Source organism: Phyllobates terribilis, unplaced genomic scaffold, assembly GCF_046119375.1.
Source record: "Phyllobates terribilis strain yellow unplaced genomic scaffold, ASM4611937v1 Scaffold_11__3_contigs__length_659146591, whole genome shotgun sequence".
Classification (NCBI taxonomy): domain Eukaryota; kingdom Metazoa; phylum Chordata; class Amphibia; order Anura; family Dendrobatidae; genus Phyllobates; species Phyllobates terribilis.
This window is the reverse complement of record NW_027362771.1, coordinates 187,463,050-187,481,266: the sequence shown is the minus strand read 5'-3', so window position 1 is coordinate 187,481,266 and position 18,217 is coordinate 187,463,050. Positions and strand designations below refer to the sequence as shown.

The following is an 18,217-nucleotide window of genomic DNA, read 5'->3' as shown; positions in this document are numbered from 1 at the left end:
ATCTTGGCTGATTTCTTTAGACTTTCACATGATGCTACACAAAGAAGCAGTGTGTTTCAGGTGTGCATTATAATACATCCACAAGTGTGTCTCTAATTAACTCAGATGTTGCCAAAAAACAGAAGCTTCCAAACAGATGACATCATCATATGGGCAGTCCAGAATTGTGTAAAGGTATAGTAATCTTAGTATATGTAAACTTTTGACTTTGCAGTAAGTAATAAAAATGCCTTAAAGCATTCTCTCTCTCTAATTATTCTGGCATTTCCTAACCGGACCTAAAACGAGAAAGCTTTATTCTTACACAGCCTGGAGGTGTGTTTGGGGTCATTGTCCTGTTGAAAAATAAATTATGGTCCAACTAAACGCAAACCGGATGGAATAGCATGAAGTGAAAACCATTTCCGGTGGCTACCTCTTGAAGCTCATCAAGAGAATGCCAAGAGTGTGCAAAGCAGTCATCAAAGCAAAAGGTTGGACCATCATTTATATTTCAACAGGACAATGACCCCAAACACACCTCCAGGCTGTGTAAGGGCTATTTGACTAAGAAGGAGAGTGATGGGGTGCTACGCCAGATGACCTGGCCTCCACAGTCACCAGACCTGAACCCAATCGAGATGGTTTGTTGTGAGCTGGACCGCAGAGTGAAGGCAAAAGGGCCAACAAGTGCTAAGCATCTCTGGGAACTCCTTCAAGATTGTTGGAAGACCATTTCCGGTGACTACCTCTTGAAGCTCATCAAGAGAATGCCAAGAGTGTGCAAAGCAGTCATCAAAGTAGACTCCCTTAAAGAAGCATTCCTCCCATTCATTTTTTTATCCTCTTAACCCCTTTACAACCCAAGGTGGTTTGCACGTTAATGATGGGCCACTGTCACTTTATGAGGTAATTACTCTGGAACGCTTCAACGGATTCCCCTGATTCTGAGACTGTATTTTCGTGACATATTGTACTTCATGATAGGGGTAAAATTTATTTGATATCACTTGCGTTTATTTGTGAAAAAACTGAAATTTGGCAAAAATTTTGAAAATTTTGCAATTTTCAAAATTTGAATTTTTATGCCCTTAAATCAGAGAGATATGTCACAAAAAAAGTTAATAAATAACATTTCCCACATGTCTACTTTACATCAGCACAATTTTGGAACCAAATTTTTTTTTATTATGGAGCTGTAAGGGTTAAAAGTTGACCAGCGATTTCTCATTTTTCCAACAAAATTTACAAAACCATTTTTTTAGGGACCACATCACATTTGAAGTCACTTTGAGGGGTCTTTATGACAGAAAATACCCAAAAGTGACACAATTCTAAAAACTGCACCCCTCAAGGTGCTCAAAACCATATTCAAGAACTTTATTAATCCTTCACGTGCTTCACAGGAATTTTTGGAATGTGGAAGAAAAAAATTAACTTAATTTTTTTCACAAAAATGTTACTTTAGGCCCAACAGGAAAAAATGGACCCAATGTTGTGCAATTTCCCCTGAGCATGCAGATATCCCATATATGGGGAAAAAACACTGCTTGGGCGCACGGCAGTGCTCGGAAGGGAAGGAGCGCCATTTGACTTTTTGAATGTAATAATTAGCGGACGCCATGTTGCGTTTGGAGAGCCCCTGATGTGCCTAAACAGTGGAAACCCCCCACAAGTGACACCATTTTGGAAACTAGACTCCTCAGGGAACTTATCTAGATATGTGGTGAGCACCTTGAACCCCCAGGTGCTTCACAGAAGTTTATAAGCCGTAAAAATAAAATTTTCACATTTTTCCCACAAAAATGTTTTTCAGCCCCTAATTTTGCATTTTCATAAAGGTAACAGGAGAAATTGCACCATGCAGTTTGTTGTGCAATTTCTGCAGAGTAAGCAAATACCCCATATTTTGGGGAAAACCACTGCTTGGGCGCACGGCAGGGTTCCGAAGGGAAGTCGCACCATTTGACTTTTTGAATGTAAAATTTGCTTGAATAATTTTTTTATTTTCACAAGGGTAAGAGGAGAAAATGGACCCCAAAAACTTTTGTGCAATTTCTCCTGAGTATGCCAATACAGTGTTTGGGCTCACGGCAGAGTTCAGAAGGGAAGGAGCACTGTGTGACTTTTTAACGCAAAATTGGCTGGAATCGAGAGCGGACGCCATGTTGCGTTTGGAGAGCCCCTTATGTGCCTAAATAGTGGAAACACCCCACAAGTGACCCCATTTTGGAAACTACACCCCTCAAGGATTTTATCAAGGGGTATAGTGAACATTTTGAACCCAAAGATACGACACAGAATTTGATAACATTAAGTCTTCATATTGAATATGTTGTCATTAGTCTTGAGCTCAAGTGCTCGCTACTTGAGTTTGCATCAGGTACTCAGGTATGCACCATGTATCGCGCGTGCTCGAGTGACATGCTCGAGTCCCCGCCCGCATGTTTCACGGTTTTTAGACACCCCAAAAAAAACATGCGGGGATCTCTCGGCCATGGCAGGCAATCCCCGTGAGGTTTTTTTGGCCACGAAGCATATTGGGCGGAGACTCAAGCATGTCACTCGAGCAACCTCGATACTCAGTGCATACCCGAGCACCCGATGCAAACTCAAGTAGCGAACACTTGCGCTCAACACTAGTCGCCATATCGTCATCTTTTCTTTTTTTACTTTTGAAAAAAATCCCAACCCTAACCCTAGCCCAACCCTAATCCTAGCCCAACCCTAATGTAGCCTAACCCTAACTCCAATCCTAGCCCAACCATAACCCCAACTCTAACCCTAGCACAACCTTAAGCCTAACCCGAGAGTTTATTTTTTACGCCGTTCCTCGTGCGGTATAAGTGATTAGATGACTTCAGGTCGGTGCGATTACAGCGATTTCGGGTTTTTATGATTGACAGCTGTCACACACTAAAAGATGCATTTTTTTGTAAAATCTACTTTTTGCATCACCACATTTTGAGAGCTATAATTTTTCCATATTTTGGCCGACAGAGTCATGTGATGGCTTGTTTTTTGCGGAATGAGTTGACGTTTTTATTGGTATCATTTTCGGGCATGTGACATTTTTTGATCGCTTTCTATTCTTATTTTTGGGAGTCAGAATAAACAAAAACCAACAATTCAGGATTTTTTTTTTTTTTTTAAATTTTATGCTGTTCCGCGTGTGGCAAAATTTATAAGGTAGCTTTATTCTTCTGGTCAGTACGTTTACAGTGGTACCACATTTATATCATTTTTCTATGTTTTGATCCTTTTACACAATCAGGGTATGTGCACACGATGCAGAAATGCTCAGGATTTTTTCCTGAGCATTTTTGCATCTCCCTGGCAGGAAAAAACGCATGCGGATTGTACGTGCGGTTTCCTGCCAGGGACATGCGGAAATGAAGCGGTCTTCACTTTCATTTCCGCATGCAGGTTGACAAGCGCTTAGCATCACTTGGAAAGTGCTTGTCAACTTCACACTATATAAATCCATGCAAACTGCATGGATTTATATAGTGTGTGAATGTCAAAAAATAAAAAATAAATATATACTTTACCCTCTGATGGCCCCCGGTGTCCTGCTTCGCTCGGTCCCGGCTACCGGTAGTGAAGACTGAAGGACCTGCCGACGTCAGCGTCACGTGACCCGTCACATGACTCTGACGTCAGCGAAGGTCCTTCTTCATTCAACCGCGAAGTGCCGGGAACCAAGCAGGAGCGCTGAGCGGGCCGTCAGAAGGTGAGTATATATATATTTTTTATTTTATTCTTTTTTTTTTAATGGTACCTGGGTCTGGATGAGAGTCCTCTCATCCACACCCGGGTACCATCCGCACATTAGACCGCATGGAATGCGCATCAACATATACAGTGATGCGGATTCCATGCGGTCTAATGCAAGTCAATGGCGCCAAAAAAGCAGCGTTTCGCAAAATTAATTGACATGCTGCGGATTTTTGAGCGCAGCGTTTACGCTGCGGAAAAATCCGCATCATGGGCACAGCACATGCGGATTTCAATTGGGGAACATTGCTGCCCTTCTACCATGCATTTTTCATGCGTTTCCGCGGCATTTACGCAACTGCAAAAACGCCGCGGAAACGCATTAAAAACGCATCGTGTGAACTCAGCCTCAAAGCTATTTTATAGAAAAAAATATTTTTTTTGCATCGCTTTATTCTGAGAGCTATAACTTTTTTATTTTCCGGCTAATGGAGCTGTATGGCAGCTTGTTTTTTGTGGAACAAGATGACGTTTTCATCGGTACCATTTTTATTTATATTCGTCTTTTTGATCACGTGTTATTCCATTTTTTGTTTAGCGGTATGATGATAAATCATTGTTTTTTTCTTAGTTTTTTTTTTTTTTTTTTTACCGTGTTCACTATGGGGGTTAACTAGTGGGACAGTTTTATAGGTCAGGTCTTTCCGGACTCGGCGATACCAAATATGTGTACTTTTCTTTTTTTTTTTTTCATAATAATATTTATTGATGGGTACATTATATTTTTATTTTTGGTGGATTTTTTTTATTTTTTTTTAATATTTGTACAATTTTTTTTTTTCACTTTCTGACACTTTTTTTTATTTTTATACTTTGTCCCACTATGGGACTTTCACTTTTTTTTATTCTGATCGCCTGTATAGCACAGGAATGCGGCACCATTCCTGTGCTATACATTATGTCAGCGCTGCACAGGGAGAAGATAGTTTGGTTATGCACTGCGCATGACCAAACGATCTTCCTGCTGTCTGGTGACCCGGATGTTGCCATGACGACATCGGGTCATCATGGCAACATCCGGGAAGCCGCGGCAGACAGCGCTGGAGGCCGGAAGAGGAGGTGAGTATTGCGATCACCTCCCCTTGCCACCGCAATGCTGCGATCGACTTCGATCACAGCATTGCGGGGGTTAATGTGCCGGGAGCGGTGCGGGACCGCTCCCTGCACATAGCACCGGGTGTCAGCTGACACCCGGCAGCTATCGCGCCCGCACAGCCTGTGTGCGCGCTCGATCGCGATGACGTACTAATACGGGTCAGGCTCTTAAAGCCCAGGGCGCAGACGCGTATTAATACGTCTTGGGCTTTAAAGGGGTTAATATACTGCTATAATATTATATTGCACTGTGTACCTACGGTTGCTCATTTTGCCTTTCTACCCAGCTAATTCTTCTCTTTTCTCTGCTCTATGTAGAAACACTAAGTTTTTTTCCCCTGCAAATATCATCCCCCTCTTCAACTCCTGACCCAGCTGCTCTGCTCCTCCCCCTGTCAGGGACTTTTGCAGTGACTTATGACTCAAACAGGGAGAATTGACCTCCTGTTTCTACATAGAGCTTAGAAGGATTCAGCTAGTCTGTATTTAATCACCTGATATCATAGACCTAATGGAAAAGAGAAGAATTAACTGGGTAGAAAGGCAAAATGAGCAATTGTAAGTGCACAGTGCTGTATAATATGATGACTGCAATATATTAAGAGGATAAAATTTTTGATGAGAGGAGTGTTTCTTTAAAAACTTGTGTTTTCAATTTTTAAATTCATGCATGCTGTGATTTTAAAATGTTTTTAAAAGATAGTAGCTACTTTTTTTCCCACTTCAGCATAATACAAAATTGCTTAAAACTTTCTTGGAAATTTAATGAAGTTTACAGTTTAATTACTCAACTACAAAAAGTAGCCATATCCTTACATCTGTACAGCTTTGGAGCAAATAGTAATGGAGCAAAGTTTGTTGTCCTGTGAAACAGCACTGCAAACAAATAGTATAAACCTCTAACAAGCCTACATTGTGAAAGGGAATCTGTCAGCAGGTTTTTTCTATGTAGTTAGAGCAGCATAATGTAGGAACAGAGACCTTATTCCAACTATGTGTCACTTACTGGGCTGTGTTTTGCTATTTCAATACAATCAGTGTTTTATCAACAGGAGAGTATCATTGTAGGACAAGCTTCCTCGTGCATCCTAGTCCAGCCTTTTCTCCAGCACTGATTAGCAGCCTTCTATTACTATACAATGTACACAGAAAGCTGTGGTGTGGGCGGGTTATACACAGCTCGACAACTGAGCTCTGCTAGATCTGCAGCAGAGAAAACTGTAACTCTATCATAATTGCTGCACCCAGTAAACTAGTGATATATCGCTGGAATCAGGGTCTCTGACCCAACCTTATGCTGCTGTCAGATTACACCTCAAAATCTGTTGACAGATTTCCTTGACGGCTTCGTTAGCAGCTAAACTATCAGATGGTCTTCCCTTTTTATACTTATTGCGTATCAGAATATCAGAATGAAGAGATTTATTATCTGATCAGTAACAGCATAATCACAGATACAATTAGACCTTTCTACTTTCCATTCATTATTTCTTTTTAGTTAAATATTGACTTTGGTTTTCCATTACTGCAGGACTTTCCCACAGTGCTTTGGCAAGTGAAGTCATTGATCTTACAGCTCCACTTTAATTTGTGGTCTGTTATAAAGTGTTGGTGTAGGTCAAGGCCATTGTGGTGAACATTGCGGCTAGAGATTACGCTTGTGTTTGGCCCCCTCTTATTAGTTAGATAGTATTATACTCGGGGAATTGATGGCTTACTTGCTCAGATTTGATTCATGGCAGAAACACAATGTATTTTGTTGCCATTTGAAATACTGTATATTTCCTAATACGTATGTGTTTGGGGTTAGAATTGCTTGTAAACTGCTGAGCTATTGGTATTCAGAATTGTAGTTTGTTAATAGAGATGTATGACATAATGCCGTAAGAATAATTGCTTTATAGGTTTTTCACTTTTTGCATTTATTTTTATCTATTGGCCTCATCAGTGTTTTTATAGCGTGTCTGGCTGTGAGATCATAAAGGGAGAGCACTTATAAAATGTTCCTTTTAGGCTGTGTGCCCACGATGCGTTTTTAATGCGTTTCCGCAGCGTTTTTGCAGCTGCGGAAACGCTGCGGAAAGGCATTAAAAACGCATGGTAGAGGGTCTGCCATGTTCCCCAATGATAATCCGCATGTGCTGTGCACATGCTGCGGAAATTTCCGCTGCGGATTATCATTGCGGAAAAAAACGCAGCACTACCAATTATTTTGCGGAAGCGCTGCGTTTTCGCCGCCATTGACTTGCATTAGACCGCATGACATCCTCATCACTGCATCTGTACTTGCGTAATTGGCGCGTTCTAATGTGCGGATGGTACCCGGGTGTGGAGAAGAGAAGACTCTCCTCCACACCCAGGTACCATAGAAACTGTAAAAACAAGAATAAAATAAAAAATAAAGATTATATTCACTTTCCGACGGCCCCCGGACTCCTTCCCTGTGCGTGCGGGCAGGACTGAAGGACCTGCGGTGACGTCACAGTCATGTGACCGCAGGCCCTTCAGTGCAGTGTTCCGCGATCAGCTGGCAACCAGGAAGGAGCACAGCAACACACGCCGGGGGCCATCGGAAGGTAAGTATAGGTTTATTTTTTTATTTTTAACCATTCTCTCAGGTCACACTATATAAATGCCAGTTGCATGGATTTATATAGTGTGACCTAGTTGACAAGCACTTTCCAAGTGATGCTAAAATCGCTTTGAAAGCGCTTGTCAATCCTCATGCGGAAACGCATGTGAATCTGCATGCATTTTTTCTGCCAGGGAGATGCAGAAATGCTGCAGAAATTTTCTGCTTCATTTCTGCATCGTGGGCACATAGCCTAAGTCTTCTTGAATTTTACTACATTAAGAAATATCGATAGTAAACATTTGAGCTTTACATAGACGAGGTTGGAAGATGCGATTTGCAGTCCTTGTCCCTTTCCTTAACATTTCTACAATGCTTAATAACAAAATTCCTAATAAAGACTGTCTTGTAGAGATAAGTGGATTGAGTGTGAGTCGAATTCCCTGAAATTTGCGGTACCAGGTGAATTCAAACTATTTGCGAGGTTTTCAAAAAGAAAATTGCCCGGCCACCGTTTTGGTGAATTGTGAAAGGCCGGAAAATGGTAAAAAAAAACAACCAGATGCTCACCTCAATGCTCACCTCTCTGGCCACTCTGCTGCTTGCTACCGGCTGTCCAGTCCTTAGACTCTCCTCTTTTAGCCATCGCATGCCTATTCTGATTATTCTTCACTTTAGGCCAGGACTCCTGGCTGCGACCAGGCCCTGTAATTTGTATGTTGTGACATTGTGATGATATGACATGTGCCGTGAACTTACAAGGCACAGTAACCCCTGAGAACTGGTCACAGCCATAAATCTCGGCTAATATTGAAGAACAGGCAGATGATATGTGCGACAGCTGAAAGAAATGGGCCTGAGGACCAAATTATATAGAAACCGGGGCAGCTGGTGAGGTGAGTTGTGAGGTGAGTATTATTTTTTTTCTTGTTTTTTTTATAGCTTACATTTATTATGCTCTGGAGTCTAGAGAGACATTCAATTTGTGATAAATAACTTCGCTGCAAATCGAATTTCCCTGGTGAATTCAAATTTCAAATAATCCGCACATCACTATTGCCTTGCATTATTTTTTGCTTGTAATAACTGGTAGTTTCCTAGAGAAGAAGTTATATTGATCTGTTCCTTCATTTTTTACTAAGCATGAGTGTAGTATAAATGATGCTTTGTATAAGTGCTGGATATACAGCATAATGGGGCATTGTCATGGGTTTACCGCTACAGAGAGGAGCCAGAACTGTACTGTTTAGAAACCTTTCACCTTCATATTAAACAGTGCAGGTTTCTGCTAGCAGTGCAGGGGTTAATCTTTCCAGTTGAGAGTTCCTGGATACTTTTCTGCTTTGATGCTCTAAGCTGTTCATTGATGACCACTCCCCTCTCCTAAATATACTGGTTTCTGGCAAGCAGGCATTGCTAGAGTTAGATTCATTCTGCATAGTTCATGAGCTGGAGGAGTTTTGTTGTTTGAGGAGGCATTTAGTGTATTTATCTAAAGACTGTAGCTTGGTTTTGGTTTTGTGCAAATCCTCTTCTTCTCCTACTTTGATTTTTCCCTTCCTTCACTCCTGGTGTTTCCCTCTGTTGTTTGTGAGAGCATTTTTGTATGATTGGTATTTTCCTTTATCCCTGTACATATTACCTTGTTAGTCTGGTTGGTGTATATCCATATACTACTACTCCCCTCTTCCTGGGTGGGGAGGAGGTAACAGACTAAGGGCAGATTTAGAAGCTTAGAAAGGTATGTGGCTCTGGCGTCTTCACCATTAGAAGTAATCTGGGAAGCAGAGATAGTTAGGGTGCCCTCTAGCACTAGGGACAGGGAAGGAACCCCTGGCCCTGTGACATCCAACAGAGTCGTGACAGGCATATTCACTAATCAAATTGAACTAGAATTCTGTATTTAAAGGAAGTTGTTAATTTTAGAAACGCTATTTATTAGCAGATATAGTGGTAAACTGTAGGTAAATGGCATTTAAATCATGCCTGGCTGCCTAACTGTGGTAGCGACTGTCCGGTGAAAATAAAGTTACAATGCAATCACTGTATAATGAGCGGTGACTATGACAGCCCCTCTGCCCTACCCAATTAGCAGGAAGCCAGCATCTACAGGGAGAATGTATAAGTTCAACTTCTATTGTAAACCAGTCTAATGTGATTTAAAATGATTTTTAGCTGCAGATAACTGCTGTGTCTCCTGGTAAATCGCGTTTATGAATGTGACAAGTTCTCATTAAATAAAGCCAGATTGGCCAGATGTATCTCTCTAAGGCTATGTTCACACATCATAGTTTTTTCAGTGTTTTTTGATGCCTTTTTGTATGCAAATTTTCAACTGTGTTTTACAGTATCAGCAAAGCCTGAGATCCCAGAAATGTCATGCACACGTCATGTTTTTTTTTTGCTCAAGATTTTGTGTTTTGCGTGCTTTTTTGCTAAATATAGCATGTCACTCCTTTCTGCATTTTTTCAGCCATTGGAAGTAATGGGTGGTGAAAAAAACGCTGAAAAAAAACGCTGAAAAAAACGCAGGTGTCAGGTTTTTCAGCGTTTTTTGTGCCAAAACCAGAATGAGATTTTTTTTTCCACTGAACTTTATGTACATGCATAAATAAAAAGTGAAAAAAATGCACCAAAAACGCAGCAAAAAAGCAAGAAAAATCTTGAAAAACCTCCTGGCAAGAGATCAGGTTTTGCTGCAGAAAAAAAATACTGAAAAAACCAAGATGTGTGAACATAGCCTGAACCTTCTTTCTTGAACCACAATGAACCTATTATAATTTTTTTCAATACCTAAATTACATAAACATATTCATTCTCAGAAAAACATAATATGGATTGTAAAACTGGTCACTGGAGAAAGTGATGCCAGGAAAGATCTGCTATATTTGGCAATTTGCAATTTCGAGGCCAGGGTTTTATGGTATTTAATGTTTTTTATATTTAACAATCCAACTGGTTCATGGTGTCGAAACTTATTTAACTTGTTATTTACATACAGAATACTTCTTATTTCTGGACATGTAGCAAACAAGCCAAACTTCATGGGGAATATTGATTGTGTAATCTTTACACTCGATATGTATAACTTTTACAAGACATCTAACCAGTTTGTGTTGAGCTGCACAGTAACTTTCCTGTCCTGAAGAGAAGCCTTTATTGCACAACTGTCGGTACCAAGAAATACTTGGCATCAGTGCTCTGCTCCGTCGCTCTAACTTGGGCAATAACATCATTTCTGTGTGTACCCTAGACTTCCAGGACCTTCCAGGGTGCCAGCTGCAGGCAGCAGTACCAAGGTTCAGGGGACAGCTAATCTAAATCGTAGAAGTCAGAGCTTTAACAGCATTGACAAAAACAAACCACCTCAATATGCAAACGGAAATGAAAAAGGTAAGCGGGATCGAAATGTTAGAATGAATGAGCAGTAAATCTTTGTATCTTGTATGATTGTTCATTTTGTTTATTATCTTTGCTTTTTTTTTGGTGTTTATTATGTGTAGTATGCTATCCATACTCAATAGATATATCTAAATTCTCTCTTCCAGTGAGTAACTTGAAAACAGCTATAAATATATCCTGATTAGTGATTTAATTGTGTTACAGGCATTTATAGTATATAATTATTATACTGGTTATCACTTCTATACGCAGATTGTACATTTATACTATCTCAACGGTCTCTTAATGTGAACACATACTTAAATAGTACTAGCCAAAAATAGATATATATTATAGATGATAATAATAACAACAAAAACGAACCATGTATGCTTTTCTCCTTAAATATTACTGCATTGCTATTTAGAACATTTCCAGACTTTGCCAATTGCTATAATCTTCTAGCTGGCCACCAGATGGGGACAATGTCTAGGAAATGTTTTTCTGCCTTTAGCATTCAGCCTTTATTCCAGCTTGGGAATTGAAGCTGATAACCATTGTAATTAATTGTACAAAATTATTTGCATCGTGGCCTACAAGTGCTACATATAAATGATTGTACCCTTGTGACCAGATTAAAAAAAAGCTGAATATTTGACTGTCCCTATGGATTTATATATAAATAGTGCAATGTTATGTGGAAGAAAATTGCTTTCTAGATGTTTTATTTCTTTCAAAGGGTATGGATTAAAGCATCATCAATCCATACTGGTGTCGTCTTATTGAAGAGCAGCAGGCAGAACACATGCTGATGTTACAGGCATCGCTCTGCGTTAGTCCAGAAATGACTGCAGCACATGCTGCGTCTTAGGTGATTGCCGATGCTTAGATTATTTTGACTACTTCAGCATTTCTTTCTTGCTCATATTTTCTCTGATAACTTGGTGTGATTTTACAGCACCACATCCTAATGACTTCACTGTGTCTTTACCTATGTATTCTTTAAAACTTCATGTTCTAGATGTAGATAATCAATTGGGTTGGCGTTAAAAGTTGGTGCAGCTCTAGGCACTTGAAATGCACTGTGAATAAGTAATATTTGTCGCAAAATGAATAGCACCTAATATCATTTCCGTAAGAAAATAATATTGAAAGGGGGATATTTACATTTTTAACTTTCTAAGTATAACCTAATTTATGAACATAGTAAAGTGATTGCTTTAACAATGTTCTCTTTATATCTACGCTGTTTTTATTAGCTTTTTTTACTTAAAGGGAATCTGTCAGCAGGTTTTTACTATGTAATCTGAGGACATCATGAGGTAGGGGTTAAAACACTGAATTCAGTAATGTGTCACTTCTCAGAGTGTGTGCTGTTGTTTACTTACAATGAAGGTTTTTATTACTAGGACATTATCATTGCTGGGACTAGCTCCTGGCTAGTTGACCAGCCACGCCCCCTACTGTGATAAGTAGCTCACTGTCCATAGATTATGTACACAAACAGCTATGATGTGGGCAGAGTTAGCTTTCTCAGCCCTGCTGCATTCTACATCTAACATCTCTGATTGTGTCACAACTGCTGTACACAGTAAAGTAAGTGATACATCGCTCTAATCAGGTCTTTTTTCCTACATTATGCTGCTTTCAGTTGTGGTAGCAAAAACCTGCTGACAGATTACCTGTAAAGGAGCTGAGAAAGAGTTCTTCAGTAAAAGTAGGATGAACTCATCATGATTACAATGCACACCATGTATACCGAGCAGCTATAACACTAAGGCTACGGCCCCACTATCAGTATTTGGTCAGTATTTTTCCTCAGTATTTGTAAGTTAAAACCAGGAGTGGGTGATAAATGCAGAAGTGGTGACTTGTTTGTATTATTCCTTTCCTCTGATTGTTCCTCACCTGGTTTTGGCTTGCAAATACTGAGGAAAAATACTGACCAAATACTTATGGTGGGGGACATAGCCTGAACCTGACACTTTAAGTAAATAACACTTATCTTCTTAGTGTATCTTCACACTACGCGCTTTTCAGCGTTTGTTTATGCTTTTTTATGCAAATTTTGAGCTGCATTTTACAGTACCAGCAAAGTCTATGACATTTCAGAAATGTCATGCACATGTAAGGAGATGGACAAGCTGCCATGTTCCCCCTGAAGACATCAATGCTGCTGTGGTATAGAATGTGAATAATGTTTTGTTCCCAATGTTTCCTTGTGGGCTGTAGTATTAACTAACGGTCACAAGATGTCACTGTGTAGAATGTAGGTGAAAGGTGAAGTTTTCCTGGTAACACAGCCTGCATAGAGACAGTTTGAGATGTCACCCACTATGTGTGAGAAAAGCCCATACTGGGTGAATCTCTGGGTAGTTTCCAGAAACAGGAAGTAGAGTTCAGGCAGTAGTGTGCAGTACTGCAGAAAGTTAACAAGCTCTATAGTGGCTGCTAGGGTAGACTTGGGCCTAGTATCCCAGACAGTGGATCGCCAGAGAATCCCACCACAAGAGTCCCCTATTTATTTATTATTATAGCGCCATTTATTCCATGTCGCTTTACATGTGAAAAAGGGGGTATATATAACAGAAACAATTACAAAAATCTTGAACAAAAACGCAATGGCAAACTGGTACAGGAGGAGCGGGGACCCTGCCCACGAGGGCTCACAGTCTACAAGGGATGGGTGAGGATACAGTAGGTGGGGGTAGAGCTGGTCGTGCAGCAGTGTGGTGGAGCGATGGTTACTGCAGGTTGTAGGCTTGTCGAAAGAGTTGGGTCTTCAGGTTCCTTTTGAAGGTTTCCACGGTCGACGAGAGTCTGATGTGTTGGGGTAGAGAGTTCCAGAGTAGGGGGATGCACGGGAGAAATCTTGTATGCGATTGTGGGAAGAGGAGATAAGAGGGGAGTAGAGAAGGAGATCTTGTGAGGATCTTAGGTTGCGTGTAGGTATGTATCGGGAGACTAGGTCACAGATGTGTGGAGGAGACAGGTTGTGGATGGCTTTGTATGTCAAGGTTAGGGTTTTGAACTGAAGACTGGGCAATGGGGAGCCAGTGAAGCATTTGACAGAGAGGAGAGGCCTGGGAATAGCAGGGGGGGCAGGTGGATTAGTCGGGCAGCAGAGTGTAGGATAGATTGGAGGGATGTGAGAGTGTTAGAGGGGAGGCCACAGAGCAGGAGGTTGCAGTAGTCGAGGCAGGAGATGATGAGGGTGTGCACTAGTGTTTTTGCAGATTCATGGTTGAGGAATGTGCGGATCCGGAAGATGTTTTTGAGTTGGAGTCGGCAGGAAGTGGAAAGGGCTTGGATATGTGGTTTGAAGGAGAGATCAGAGTCCAGGGTTACCCCAAAGCAGCGAGCTTGTGGGACTGGGGAAAGTGGACGGCCATTGATTTTGATGGATAGGTCAGATGGGGTGGCTGAGTAAGATGGAGGAAAGATGATGAATTCAGTTTTATCCATGTTAAGTTTTAGAAATCTAGCAGAGAAGAAGGATGAGATAGCGGACAGACATTGTGGGATTCTAGTTAGTAAGGAGGTGATATCAGGTCCAGAGAGGTAAATCTATGTGTCGTCAGCATAGAGATGATACTGAAAGCCGTGGGACTCTATGAGCTGTCCCAGGCCGAGGGTGTAGATTGAGAAGAGCAGAGTTCCTAGGACTGTAGGAGTGAACCTTAGGGGATACCGCCAGATAAGGGGTGGTGCGTGAGTGAGAAACACTGAAGGTCCTGTCCTTTAAGTATGAAGAGATCCAAGATAGGGTCAAGTATTTGATGCAAAGAGATGAGAGAATCTGTAGTAAGAGGGAATGGTCCACTGTGTCAAAGGCAGATGACAGGTCCAGCAGGAGAAGGACAGAATAGTGTCGCTTGGATTTGGCGGTTAGTAGGTCGTTGATGACTTTAGTCAGGGCAGTTTCAGTAGAATGGTGCGGTCGGAAGCCAGATTGTAAGCGGTCAAAGAGGGAGCTGGAGGAGAGGTGGGAGGACAGCTCAAAATGGACGTGTTGTTCGAGAAGTTTTGAGGCATAGGGGAGAAGTGATATGGGGCAATAGCTAGTCAGAGAGGATGGGTCAAGGGAGGGTTTTTTGAGGATGGGTGTGATCGAGTCATGTTTGAAGCATGAGGGGAAGACACCAGTTGTTAGTGTCAGGTAGAAGAGGTGGGTTAGGGTTGGGATGAAGACTGTAGTAAGGTTAATGATGAGGTGGGACGGGATAGGGTCAAGTTTACAGGTGGTGAGGTGTGACTTGGAGACTTGATGAAGTTGAATAGGCAATTTTTTTTTGTCACTCAACTTTATCAGCATGCATAAAGAGACAAATGGACAGTGCCAATAACAAAGCAAAAAAACAAGCAAAAATCAAGCAAAACCTTCTTTTTTGAGTCACAAACTTTACTGCTAAGAGATACGGTTTTGCTGCAGAAAAAAAAGCTGAAAAAACGCCGAGTGTGAACATAGCCTTACAATGGGCACCTTTCAAAGGGTGGGATATATTAGGCAGCATATATAGAAGTATATTTATGGTATATATATGGTATATAGAAGAAGCTAAACAGAATGATATGTAGGTTTGTTGGGAAAGATTCAGTATAACTTGTATATTATCCATTGAAATCTCTGGTGTTTTTACGTATATGAGTCCAGTGGGCGGTCCTAGTAGTGATTCAAAGCTATCTATGCATGCACAGTCATACATAGAAGACTGAGAATAACTGAATAGGATCACATACTGGACTTATATGTGTATAAACACAGGGATTTCAGTGAATAAAATTATAGTTTTACTGAAACTTTTCCCACAAAAATGTATATCAGTCTGATTATGTGCTCTATAACATCCTGCCAGCCGATCAGAAATCATTTGCAATATAACTGGTTTGCTTTAATGGTGGCTATTATAGAAAGGCTGTGATAGAAACCTGGATATAGGTTTTGATGACATGATGACCCCTGTACATTGCCTCACACTCCACAAGTGCATCAGGACTGGAACATAGTGGCCTGGTCTAATGAATATTATGTGTGTCGCTTACTTCGGGAAGAGATGGCACCAGGATGCACTATGAAGAAGGGAAGCCAGTAGAGGAAGTGTGATGCTTTGGCACTGTTCTATTAAGAAACCTTGGGTCCTAGTATCCACATAGATGTTACTTTGACATGTACTAGCTGCCTAAAATCATTAAAGACCAAGCATACCTCTCTTCCAAACTACAAAAATTATTAATAACTGGGTTGAGGAATATGACAAAGACTTCAAGGTGAAGATTTGGCCTCCAAATTCCCCAATCTCAATCTGACCACGCATATGTGGGATGTGTTAGAAGGACAAGTCTGATCCTATGAGGTCCCACTTCACAGCGTGCAGAACTTGTAGTACATGATGCCAATGACTTGGTGCCAGATACCATAGAAGACCATCAGTGGTCCTGTGGAGTCAATGCTATGAAGGATGTATAATGTAAAACAAATAATTACTTGGTCAGCCAATGTGCTCTATGAGGGATATAAATAATACAGACCATTAGATGGAATTTATGATATAAAGAAGCATATGCAATATACACACGTGGTCAAAATTGTTGGTACCCCTCGTATAATGAAAGAAAAACCCACAATGGTCACAGAAATAACTTGAATCTGACAAAAGTAATAAATTAAAAATCTATGAAAATGAACAAATGAAAGTCAGACATTGCTTTTCAACCCTGCTGTAACGGCAGATGTGAGTGAAACACAGGGGGAAAGGTAAAGGGAGCCCAGACACTAGGGAAAGGGGAAGTGGTGACCTTCTAAACTGGACTAGCATCACCCTGTCTTCCCCTACCGTCCCTATGCAGCCTCCGCAGCAGTCGCTGATCACGTGCCTCGCCCTACTATCCCTGGCGTAAGGCTACAACTGGGGTTGGAAGGAGATGAGCACTATTCAACCTCCGCTAGCACTCTAAAGACAAAAGGGGAAAACAATACAGGGGAATTACAACTTAGCTTTAGAAGAAATGGCACACGGCCTCAAGACTCCAAAGAGGACGTGATGCTACTTCAGCCAAGTTCCAAGTAGGAATGAATATAACCGGCGACGCCCACCTAGACACACCAGGTATATATACACCCAGACTAAAGGGAGGAAGTCGCTGGGTCCTAAACACAGCCTCCTAACTAGGCAGCTGTCTACATTGCCAAACGTGGAGATCTCCTGCAGACCACTGCAGGGCAACTGTCTGTCACCTCTGACATACCTGTGACACCTGCTTCCACAGAATTTAAAAAAAAATTAAACTCATGAAATAGGCCTGGACAGAAATGATGGTACCCCTGAAAATAATGTGACAAAAGGGACATGTTAAATCAAGTTGTGTCCACTAATTAGCATAACAGGTGTCTACAATCTTGTAATCAGTCAGTGGGCCTGTATATAGGGCTACAGATACTCACTGTGCTGTTTGGTGACATGGTGTGTACCACACTCAACATGGACCAGAGATAGCAAAGGAAAGAGTTGTCTCAGGAGATTAAAAAGAAAATTATAGACAAGCATGTTAAAGGTAAAGGTTATAAGACCATCTCCAAGCAGCTTTCTGTGACTACAATTGCACATATTATTCAGAAATTTAAGATCCATGGGACTGTAGCCAACCTCCCTGGACGTGACCGCAGGAGGAAAATTGATGACAAATCAAAGAGACGGATAACATGAATGGTAACTAAAGAGCCCAGGAAAACTTCAAGATCAAGTAACATCAATGTCAGATCGCACTGTGGCACCCTGCTGTGCATTGGTGCCACAGAACCCAGAAGGGTGCATGGATGGACTTCTCCACAACAGGCCCTCACACATTCACACACCTCCACCGTACCACCTCAGACCAGCAGAGTGAGCCCGTTAGGGATATATAAAGGGAGGGTGGAGCCAGGCAGCTCAGTCTTAGTTTCAGTTCAGTGTTCAGAGAGAGAGGAACACAGCTCAGAGTGAGCAGAGAGCGTGCTGACGCTCAGAGAGCAATGAAGAGGCAGCGAGCTGGCTGCTGTGCTTAGGCGAGCCAAGTTCTACAGCACGTGTGAAAGCCTAGTGAGGGCCTTGAGTGGGCCGAAGGCGAGAGGAGAAGGAAGAAGTAGCAAGGGGGCAGAGGAGCATACCAGGCTCACCCCGATATATATACCGGACACCGGGTCCGCGCCTACAGGGACATTTATACTCAGTAGGAACCACTGGAACCCCTGGAGGACTGCAGGTCCCAGGTTCACCAAACGCTGGCTACAGTACCAGGGCTAGGAGTCACAGAGGTCCCAGCGTCCAGGGAGAGTGATCTCCAAAGAGAAGGCCCTACCAGCAGGTCAGCAGGTGCAGAGAGAGACAGTAACCAAGCTAGGCCTTGCTCCAGGCAGATCAGTAGCTTAGAGAAGAA

General features: G+C 41.6%; 1 protein-coding gene across 12 annotated transcripts in view; it reads left to right on the top strand.

Annotated features, from left to right (window-relative positions):
• Positions 1-18,217, top strand: part of NAV3 (neuron navigator 3) — an 837,776-nt gene that overhangs the window by 632,995 nt on the left and 186,564 nt on the right. For all 12 annotated transcript variants that reach the window (XM_073651894.1, XM_073651888.1, XM_073651886.1 and 9 more), the window contains one exon: positions 10,677-10,816. In XM_073651894.1, the coding sequence (XP_073507995.1) occupies positions 10,677-10,816 (140 nt within the window). The remainder of the gene's footprint in view (positions 1-10,676; positions 10,817-18,217) is intronic.